This window comes from Oncorhynchus masou, chromosome 5 (assembly GCF_036934945.1).
Source record: "Oncorhynchus masou masou isolate Uvic2021 chromosome 5, UVic_Omas_1.1, whole genome shotgun sequence".
Taxonomy (NCBI): domain Eukaryota; kingdom Metazoa; phylum Chordata; class Actinopteri; order Salmoniformes; family Salmonidae; genus Oncorhynchus; species Oncorhynchus masou.
Genome location: NC_088216.1, coordinates 54,294,425 through 54,305,192, shown reverse-complemented (window position 1 = coordinate 54,305,192; position 10,768 = coordinate 54,294,425). Strand labels below are relative to the sequence as shown.

Genomic DNA, 10,768 nt, shown 5'->3' with positions numbered 1-10,768 from the left:
AGGCTCAAGCCTTGGGGTACTCCCTTGGTGACAGGTAGTGGCTGAGAAAGCAGATGTCCTGACTTTACACAGTGCACTCTTTGAGAGAGGTAGTTCGCAAACCATGCCAATGACCCCTCAGACACAAATTCTCCTTAGCTGACCCACAAGAATGGTCTGCAGTATCAAACCTTCGGCCAAGTCAATAAAAATAGCGGCACAACATTGCTTAGAATCAAAGGCAATGGTGACATCATTTAGGACCTTTAAGGTTGCAGTGACACATCCATAACCTGAGCAGAAACCCAATTGCATACCAGAGAGAATACTATAGACATCCCTAAAGTGTAACAACAAAATAAACAATTAATTTGATCTAGTATACTACTCTATTGGTTATTTACATCCCTCATTGGCCCCCCCAAAAAAGTAAATATTTAATATCTGGGTCCTCATTCTTATAACAGGACACACAATCGTTGTGTTTGTACAGGCCCAGACCACTCCTGTGCCTCTCCCATCCCGGCTCTGGATCTGTGGGATAGGGGCTTGACCGGATGCTAGCGACAGGAAGTGGCTAACATGCTCCAGATGTAAGGACCAGAGGGACAACCCCCACCGCAGCTGGGAAAGGTGGGAGACCACAGACCCTGACGGTAAAGACTGGGATCCCTCTGAACCCACCCACTTTCTTCCCTTCCTAACAGCAACATGGTCTAGGGAAATAGAGATAGGCAAGTACAGGTAGAACCAGTAAAAAGACAGACAAATTAAGCCAACAGTACAGAATAGTTATTTTGCTCATTTGAGATAATGAACAAGGGGGTAGTCAGTAAAGATTAGGGAGGTTGAAATGTTGAAGGATTATGAATAAAAATGCATAAAATCTATTCAGTAGGAGAGAAATACTTTTAACATTGGTTCTTTCATCCACTGAAATATTTCCTGCTTTGCCCGATTAAATCCACCAGGAAATTGAGTTGGTGGTTGACAGAATCTACTCTACACAGTAAAACAATGAAATGTGCCTCCTAGTGGTGAAAAGGGCACAGTGCTGGTGTGTGAAATCAGCATGAGTGGATGAGCAGACGCAACAAACGTTTCACTCACATTTCATAACTTTTTTTGTTTATTTAATCATCAATTTATGCAGGTTTTACCCTGAACTTTAACATGAGAAACTACTTTCTGAAAACAGCTTTTTAAAAACAGCAGAAACAATCTTGAGTTTATATAATTTGCTTCCCAAATGGAATAGGGTGCCATTTGGGACACATACATGGATAGAACAACCTAGTTTGAGGTAACACATTCTAAAACCTGGGCATTGACCATACAATCCCTATATTGGCTTGGCTGGTCCTTTGAAATGAATACAAAACATTGAAGGATACTCAAAAAAGAGATTATATTCTTCAAACGACAAAAACATTTGAAAAAAACATCCTTGAACGAACATCCTATACTTCCTCATACTGCAAGACATCATTACTGTCAAAAACAAAAATAAACACCATGGTGTGTGTTCTTATAAGGATGTGAAAACAGTGGATACAATAAGCAACCAGACCACACAACCAACCAGTTGTTTTAACCATCTTAATTATACAATAGCCTTACCATCCGCTCCTTACAACAACGATTAAACAAACGCATGTTTATATTCAGAATAAATTAACAGTGAGCTGTCAATCAGGACTAGAATCTTTTCCAAATTGGTTAGTACAGGCAAAGGGGGAGGAGTCATCAACGCACCATGTTACCTAAAAACCTGGGGTTCTCTCCCTCTCTGGTCTTTTGTCTGAGAAGACTTGTATACCGCCTTCTCTGAGAAATATTTGGTAAGTGAGGGTCCCATGTTCCCCATCCTCAGTCTAAACACAACCCCATAGAGGCATGGTGTATGATGATGCTTCAATCAAATTGGGTCCAAATGGATGCCTCACATTGTTGGTGGATGAGGTGAGCTTTTCCCTTTCTCTGTAAAGCACATACGTGGAAAAGCGCTATACAGAATAAATCTAAATCAAACTGAAGACTTCTCCTCTAATCATCTTCCTCATCGTCAATCAGGACCCTCTGTCGTTTGCGCTTGGCAGGGGCGGAGTGCGCCTCCCTGTCTGAGTCAGCGCCCCCATCTGCCCCCAGGTCCATAGTGAGAGGAGAGTCCTCTGTCAGGAGAGGAGACGGCAGTGTTAGCAATACAGCCCCATGTTTAAATGTCGTAGTAAATAATCTTTAAGCCTGGATGCCAGTCCGTTTCTTCTTTAACAAACAGCAGTCATTGCCTAAACAGACTGGCACCCAGGCTACCATTTCTAGTTTATGGGTAAAAAACGAATATGACTAGATTATGATTAGACGACAGCACGGTACCTTCATCCTCATCACTGTCCAACACCACTCGGCTTCTCTTGGTGGAGGTCTTCTTCTGTGAAGATCTGTGATGGTAAAGGAGAAGAGAAAAAGTTAGAACAGAACATGCAGAGATATGCTATTACATAATAGAATGGAGAAGTGTCTCACCTCTGAGGTGCACTGTCTGAATCCTCAACAGGTGTGAAATCTGGGAAAAGACAAATGTCATGGTAGATATAAGTGGGTGTTTCCGAATATAAAGTAGTTATTCATATTCCCATTTTTAGTAAGACAAAATTGCAGCCGTATTAAACTTAGAAACGTGTAAAGAGTTTGATGGAAATATTACCTTGTCTCTTAATAAAGTCACAGTTAACAAAGCAACAACGTCGGATCAATCCTACGAGACCTCCACCGATAATCAGTTACAAGAGGTTTAAACTGAGTAGGAGATAACAGCTAATATATAGCGCACTTTTTTGAACCAGGGCACATAGTGTTCTGGTCAAAACTAGTGCACTATATAGTGAATAGGGTGCCATTTCAGACAACCAATGTCTAATCTGCTGACCTGTGTGTTCTGCTGAGGCAGAGGGCTGTTTCATCTTGCGGGCCAGCAGCAGGGCTCGGAGGGCCTGGGATCTCTGCTCGTGAGAGTCTGCCTCCCCCTGCTGCTGTTCCTGGATGGGGCTCCCTGGAGTTGGCTGTTCCGACTCCTCTGCCCCCGCTGCTAGGGCATCCTGACTGGGGCTAAGGACCTCTGCCGCTCCCCTCAGCTGGGATGGTCTCATCTGGGCTGGGATCCTCCAGAATGACTCCTAATCGATCACCAGACACATAGAGGAAATGTATTACCTATACAGTAGTCTATGGGAAATCATGTTGAAAAGCATCACTTCACTGCCTTTTATAAATGCAACTTTCTCAAAGTTTCAGTGCCTCATATCAGCAAAATCTTGCATATAAGTAATTAAATTGAGGATTATTCCTATAATTTTAATAATGTGGGTAGGACAAAAAATATAGAAATAACAGAGTTCTCTCCTAAAGCCAACCTGTTCATCAGCTGGTGCTCGGACCCCTATTTTCCGTAGTAACCTCTGAAAGCTCTTTTTCTCCATGGCATCCTCGTTCTCCTCAGTCAGAGGGACAACTGGCACGGGCTGAAACAGGTCTGATGGCGAAAATAGAGCATTAACTACCACAATAAATCACAAATTTCCTCAACCACACTTCAAGAATGCAGCAATTCACATTGATAAAGAAATGCAAAATGCTCAATGCTGCGTTGTTTCCCCCCAATATTTTTTAGGTCACATTTTTTAAAAGTGGATTATCACTCACCTTCTTCCTCGCGGTGATCTGCCGTTCTGTTCAGGCAGTTCTGTAGCCACAACAGGGGTCCTGACATACCTGTTACGAAATACAGCTTTAGGGACCATTTATCAACTGTTGACCAACACCAACTGTTATGTGGCCTTCTTGCCCATATTAAATCTTCTTTGATTAGCTTGTGAGGTTAAAATGAAAATAACATACTACTATACTGACACACAGAAGGGGTAGTCTGTATTGAAAACGTACTGTAAACATGAATGCTCTGCTCTCACCTTCCTGCCGTAGAGTGTACACCATGGTCCTCAGACTGGCATTCTTCTCAACCATGCTCTCCCTCTCTGCCATCCAGCTTTTCCGCCCTCTGGCTGCCGGAGCCTGTCTCTCCCGCTCCTCCCCCTCGCTCTCCTCTTCGTCTTCTTCCTCCTCCTCCTCGTCCATGGGCTCTTCGGTTAGACTTCCAGGGAGATGAGCCAAGAACTCTTCTTCAGTCTAACAGATTACACACAAATACTTTAATAATAGTGGTGTTAGTTTTATGACATTTCTAGATCGCCAACCTATTCTATAATACTGGACACCCAGTATTACAATAAGAGACAAAAAAAAAAAGGTGAAATAAATTCATGTCACCATTCCCATGGCGGCACTCTTCCCCGGAGCGTTGGGGTTGCGCCGTCTCTTCTTGTGGAGTTCCCGTCGGTCGGAGACCAGGCCCATGCTGAGCAACTTCTCCACCATGCGGGCCCGGGAACGTTTAGCTGTCACCTTTTTCAGGATGTTCCCCAGCACATCTACAGAAATGTAACAACCACTCAGAACTGGGTTCAAATGATATCTGAATTCAAAATACTTCAGCTGGGCTTTATTGAGCTTGTCTGGCACAAAGGAATCAATAGAATGGTCACAAAACAGCAAATTCTGAAAGCTTTCCAACACAGGTCTGCAACCATTATCACCACGGAGACAAACAAATATGGCAACAGTTATCGCCATGGTAATGTGGTATAGCATGGGAATCAAGGGCGCCTTCAGAACGTACCATCGGAGTCTCTGAACTCCTCAAACAGCATCTGTAGCTCTTCTTCCTGCTCCTCTGTCCACAGAACAATGCGAGTGCCTTTCCTTCAGGGATGTCAAATCAGAAGCTAAAGGTCAGGCTGTGTCCTTTCCATAATCTAACTAGCACTGACAAATAAACAGTACGTTACATCTACGGACATTAATATGGAATAGGTTCTCTATGGTAAAAGCTATCAGGTGACAGGATGCAGCCTAGACATGAATGACACTGACTAACCTCTGTTTCTTCAGTTCTTTTACACTGTCCACCAGTCCCATCGCCACCAACTGGGCCACCACCTGCCGACGCGTACGGGTGGTGTTGCTAAGCAACGGCAGCAGAGTCTCAACAATGTCAGGCACTGTGATAGCGCGAGAGTCAAAGGTTCAGAGACAATATGGGACAAGCATTCACGAACATACATTACCAGTCAAAAGTTTAGACAATCATTCCAGTTTTTTTTACATCGTAGAATAATAGTGAAAACATCAAAACTATTAAATAACACATGGTATCATGTAGTAAACAAAAATAGTGTTAAAACAAATGAAAATATATAATATATTTGAGATTCTTCAAAGTAGCCACCATTTAACTTGATGACAGCTTTGCACACTCTTGGCATTCTCTCAACCAGCTTCAATTAACAGGTGTGCCTTATTAAAATTTATGGAATTTCTTTTAATGCGTTTGAGCCAATCAGTTGGGTTGTGACATGGTAGGGGTGGTATACAGAAAATGGCCCTATTTAGTAAGAGACCAAGTCCATATTATGGCAAGATCAGCTCAAATAAGCAAAGAGAAACGACAGTCCATTACTTTAGGACGTAAAGGTCAGACAAAGTGGAAAATATCAAGAACTTTGAACGTTTCTTCAAGTGCAGTCGCAAAAACCATCAAGCACTATGATGAAACTGGCTCTCATGAGGACCGCCACAGGAAAAGAAGACCCAGAGTTACCTCTGTTGCACAGGATAAGTTCATTAGAGTTACCAGACTCAGAAATTGCAGCCCAAATAAAATCTTCAGAGTTCAAGTAACAGACATCTCAACATCAACTGTTCAGAGGGGACTGCGTGAATCAGGCTTTCATGGTCAAATTGCTGCAAAAAAAACACTGCCAACCATTAATAAGAAGAAGACTTGCTTGGGCCAAGAAACATGAGCAATGGACCTTAAACCAGTGGAAATCTGTCCTTTAATCTGATGAGTCCAAATTTTAGATGTTTGGTTCCAACCGTCATGTCTTTTTGAAAGGCAGAGTAGGTGAACGGATGATCTCCACATGTGTGGTTCCCACCGTGAAGCATGGAGGTGGTGGTGTGATGGTGCTTTGCTGGTGACACTGATTTATTTAGAATTCAAAACACACTTAACCAGCATGGCTACCACAGCATTCTGCAGCAATACGACATCTGGTTTGCGCTTAGTGGGACTATCATTTGTTTTTAAACAGGACAAATGACCCAACACACCTCCAGGCAGTGTAAGGGCTATTTAACCAAGGAGAGGGATGGAGTGCTGCATCAGATGACCTGGCCTCCACAAATCACCCAACCTCAACCCAATTGAGATGGTTTGGGGTGAGTTGGTCCACAGAGTGAAGGAAAAGCAGCCAACAAGTGCTCAGTGTAATTGGGAACACCGACACAGTTGAAAAAGCATTCCAGGTGACTACCTCACGAAGCTGGTTGAGAGAATGCAAAGTGTGTTCAAAGCTGTCACAAAGGCAAAGTACTTTGAATCTCAAATATATTTTGGTTTGTTTAACGTTTTTGGTTACTACATGATTCCATATGCGTTATTTCATTGTAGAATCAAAACTATGTAGAAAATAGTAAAAATAAAGAAAAACCCTTGAATGTGTAAGTGTGTCCAAACCTTTGACTGGTACTGTATGTATGGGATGGCTATGCCATAAAACACCAGATAGATTCAAGGATTGGTGATAAAAGTACAGGAAATTCAAAGGGGAGTGATGTCCTTTGTTTACCTTCAGAGTCGCGGTGCTCCTCATAGAGTGTTCGCAGCTCACCCTCTTCCTCTGGCGTCCATTTTGCTTTCTTATTAGACCCCTCTCTGAGACGAGCATGAGAACAATAAATTACTTTAAAAAATGGAAACCTTGAAATGCATTAAGTGTAGGAGAACACAGACACTTATTTAATTGACACCCAGGCGCGCGCGCACGCACGCACACACACACACACACACACCCTTCTCCAGGCTTGCTGTAGCCCTCTGTCATCTCGCGTGCAGCTCCCACACTCTTCCAAAAGAGCAGCTCTACAAAAGCCTTGTTGTTTTTAGCCGCCAGGGCAAAGAAACGGTTCAGCACAAACTTAGCAAAGGTCACCAGCTCCTGTAGGGGGAAGAGAAAAATATTGGAACATGTAAGTGTATTAGATTCCATGTGCCTTGGTTACAGGATTTTAAATCTGACGGGACTTGATATGTAATTTGAGTTACATGTGAGTATCTCCGGTAAAGATTCAGACCATCATTAGCCTGAAGCTGGTCCACTTGCTTACAAATGCACTCGTCTTTTCAGTTCATCGGTTCATTAATCAACTTCAAAACGACATCACAATCATTCCTCCCCTTCGTGTGAGATTACACTAGAGAGCTCCCAGGGTAGCACCCATCTACCCCAGTGTTTTGGTGGTTCAGGTTCATTTATCAGGCACAAAACAGACCGAAACAGAGAGGGACTAGCTGAACTTGTCTAATAAACACTATTTTAATTTTCCGTTGCAACATTTTGCTACGGTGTTCCCTAATGAACAGGACCCTGGTTAACCTTATAGGCAGTGGCAGCAGGGTCTCCTAGGATCTTGTTGAAGAGGCAGAAGACAGAAAGCTGGAAGAGCAGGGCGTCCATCTTAAGGTCGACGGCCAGGCGGTGCAGCATGCGTGTGATGCAGTGGTTGGTGTGGGGGGAGTTCTGGGAGTAAGACCGGAGCAGGAGCAGGTAGGGACGTACGATGTTGGGGTTGGCAAACCTAGTATGCAGGGCACATTGGGCAGTGAAGAGTTAAAACGGTCAGTGTTATCACAGGGCAAATGGAGTGTCTGGGGCTTATTCATTACAGTTTTAACATGTTCTGTTTTTATAAACGTTTTCGTATTCAGGAGACTGACACGGAGGCCCCGGTGATGCAAATCTGAGATCACGTGTACTGTAAACACTGAATTTGTGTCCCTCACCTCTTGATGAAGTCCAGGAAGTTGAACTCCGTCTCAGACACGCGTACAGACTCCAGCTCTTCCTCCTCCTCCAATTCTCCATCCTCCTCCTCCATCCCAGGTTCAGGGGGAGGTGGCCCTCAAAACAAAACAGTGTTTCTTAATCTACTTTATTTTTGTAGATATTAATGCATCTGCTAATATACACGTCAGATTAAATCATATCGATCCCATAGTTGATAAATTACCAGACCAGTGATGTAGTCAAGTCACCAAACCTCGAATCCAAGTCGAGTCCCATGTACCTAGTGTTCGAGTCCAAGTCCTTTATACTTGAGTCACTTGGTAGTACTAAAAGCTGCAGTCCAACCATTTTTAAAGGTAGACTTTGTTACATTGTTGCACATTTGTAAGGCTAACTACATAATACAGCTATATAACATTTGCTGTTGTAGCTAGTATATATATATATATATATATTATACAAAAGAGAGATTTTCTGACAAAGTCACCACTGGTCGAGTCCTAGTCGAATTACTTGTCATGAAAATTGTGAATCAAGTCAGAGTCAAGTCGAGTCCTGGACTCGAGTACTACAACAGTGCCACAGAGACACTCACTGGGCAGGTTGGCAATGAGGATCTGTTTGAGGAGCTCCAGTTCCTCCTCTGGCTCCACATCAGCTGAACCAAACACATCTCCCTCTGGCCACACCTCCCTATGATAGAAATATAGAAAGAGCATTATGACAACCACCATGTTTGTTATTGTAAAGTGAATGGTCCAAAAAGTAGCCTCAGATCAAAATGCTGTTTTGACTATTGGTGGATCGACCCACGTGTATGTAGGACACTGAGTTTAAGAAAAGCACTACCAAAATAAATAATAATATTGTAGTGTTCAATGGCGGATGCATCTATAACCGATTTTCCCAAAAGAAGTATATGAGTGCAGAGTCAGATTGAGTGTGTGACTGACCTCGCGGCTCGTAGCAGGCCCAGAGCCTCAGGGCCCCGTCTGTTGAGCAGGGTATCCTGGACACGCACCATGGCCTCAGTCCTCTGCTCCTCCAGGGGAGTCTCAGACGCAGCGTCAAATGGCACAGCGCCCTCTGTCAAAGACTCCGACAACTGCAGCCATACAGACAGACCCAGATTTAGCACTCATACACATTAACAGCAACACACTAGGGCTGCATCTCAATAGATTAAACAATCTTCCTCTACTTGTCTCCTGTCCTCCATCTGCACTGATCTACACATACAATAGGGGAAAGCCATATGGCATTTGCTTTCACAAGTGAATATTATGAAGGAAACGAGACAGGAAAGGAAGCCACTTTAGACAACTGAGATGCACCCATGAACTCCTTCCTAGCTGTCTGTTAACAGTGTAATGCTACAACATGAAGCCATGAAAGCACCAAGCAACAATCTGCCTCATTAAATGGAATGGAGTCTGGTGGTGAGTAGACGAGACAAGCTAGCTGCTCCATGTTTTAACTGTCCCCTGGCTGATCCCCAAGGCTGATCCTCAACAGTGACCTGAAAGCTAGTGGCCCTCAGCTCCTCTGCCACGGCCCCCCACGTCTCCTCCAGTGCCTCGGGGGTGGTCTCGGCTGCAGTCGGATTCTTACGGCCCTTAGACTTCTTACGCTTCACACGCTTCCTCTGCACAAGGAGGGAACCAGAGTTGGATAACAGAAAATAAATCATATGAAGGGGAACTGAATCGACATATAGCCAGATACCCTTTTTGTAAATAACAAACTGTAGGGCTGTCATTTGATGCATGTTCAAGTCAACAATAATCCATTTTCAGAAACATATTTGACAAATGAAAGTTCAGCAACTTCACTATTTGACAAAATATCACCTTGCTCTTATTCCTTTCACCCCTCTAGTGGCCCCTATCTGTCTGTGAGTAGAGAGTGAAGCTCACCTGCACCACCAGGTTGTTGCGTCCCTTGCAGAAGCGCTCCAGCATGCGCAGGAAGAGGTGGGTGGACTCCACCAGGTCCCTGAGGAATGTGCGCGGCTGCTTTGTCTCATCAAACTTCCTCAGTAGGGTCAAGAAGATCTCTCTGTACTCCATCAGGTAGAAAATGTTACCTGGAAGGGAGACAGAGGATTTAGATGTTTTGTTTAGAAAAATAATGAAAGAGGAAACAAAGAAGAGAAGAGGAAACGACAAGAGGCGGAGAGAAGAGCGGAAGACCGGAGAAGCGTCTCACTCTTGATGACGTTCGCGCTCTGTCTGATGTCCTCGTCTCGGGAGCGGTCCATCTCGTTCACCGTCAGCAGCAGCTCCTGATACGCCTTCAGAGCCAGGTGCATCCTGGAAGAAACATGCAAAAATTGTATTTCTTACACGTTCAAAGCCAGAGATACACAGAAATGTACAAGCCATCCTCCATGTGGGCTCCATATGGTCCACGATAACATTTGAATTAGACTTCAAAACTTTTAGTGGCAACATGGCTCCCTTAAAAAAAAAACCCTGTTTTCCACACCCACCTACGGGACCAGGACGAAGCCTCCTTGCGGTCGGTGAGCATCATCTCGTAGTAATTGGTGATGTTGCGCTCAATAAAGTGGAAGGCACGGATGGACATTGTCTCGGAGACCAGGTCAGCACGGAAACCATTGCCGCGGTTAAAGGCCATGAAGAAGCTGAGAGCCCATAGGTAGTAGGTCTCGTCGTGCTGCTGCGCCTGTTCCCTGATCAGTCCCTCCTGTGGAAGCAGACAGAGAGACCAACTGTGAGTGATGTAGCAAACTGCACTGAGCTCAGATCTGTTTGCATAGATAGGACTGAGAGTCTGTAATGTGACCGCTGTGTCTAAAC

General features: G+C 44.1%; 1 protein-coding gene across 4 annotated transcripts in view; it reads right to left on the bottom strand.

Annotated features, from left to right (window-relative positions):
• Window positions 1–1,085: 1,085 nt before the first annotated feature.
• timeless (timeless circadian clock) overlaps window positions 1,086–10,768 on the bottom strand; it is a 39,762-nt gene continuing 30,079 nt past the window's right edge. For all 4 annotated transcript variants that reach the window (XM_064966063.1, XM_064966066.1, XM_064966062.1 and 1 more), the window contains exons 12-31: window positions 10,438–10,655; window positions 10,155–10,258; window positions 9,863–10,032; window positions 9,466–9,591; window positions 8,900–9,051; window positions 8,542–8,639; window positions 7,943–8,060; window positions 7,536–7,737; window positions 6,952–7,097; window positions 6,729–6,814; window positions 4,973–5,096; window positions 4,715–4,797; window positions 4,306–4,466; window positions 3,948–4,164; window positions 3,682–3,750; window positions 3,393–3,511; window positions 2,909–3,155; window positions 2,506–2,545; window positions 2,356–2,420; window positions 1,086–2,150 (exon numbers count right to left, since the gene is read on the bottom strand). In XM_064966063.1, the coding sequence (XP_064822135.1) occupies window positions 2,026–2,150; window positions 2,356–2,420; window positions 2,506–2,545; window positions 2,909–3,155; window positions 3,393–3,511; window positions 3,682–3,750; window positions 3,948–4,164; window positions 4,306–4,466; window positions 4,715–4,797; window positions 4,973–5,096; window positions 6,729–6,814; window positions 6,952–7,097; window positions 7,536–7,737; window positions 7,943–8,060; window positions 8,542–8,639; window positions 8,900–9,051; window positions 9,466–9,591; window positions 9,863–10,032; window positions 10,155–10,258; window positions 10,438–10,655 (2,670 nt within the window). In that variant the 3' untranslated portion in view covers window positions 1,086–2,025. The remainder of the gene's footprint in view (window positions 2,151–2,355; window positions 2,421–2,505; window positions 2,546–2,908; window positions 3,156–3,392; window positions 3,512–3,681; window positions 3,751–3,947; window positions 4,165–4,305; window positions 4,467–4,714; window positions 4,798–4,972; window positions 5,097–6,728; window positions 6,815–6,951; window positions 7,098–7,535; window positions 7,738–7,942; window positions 8,061–8,541; window positions 8,640–8,899; window positions 9,052–9,465; window positions 9,592–9,862; window positions 10,033–10,154; window positions 10,259–10,437; window positions 10,656–10,768) is intronic.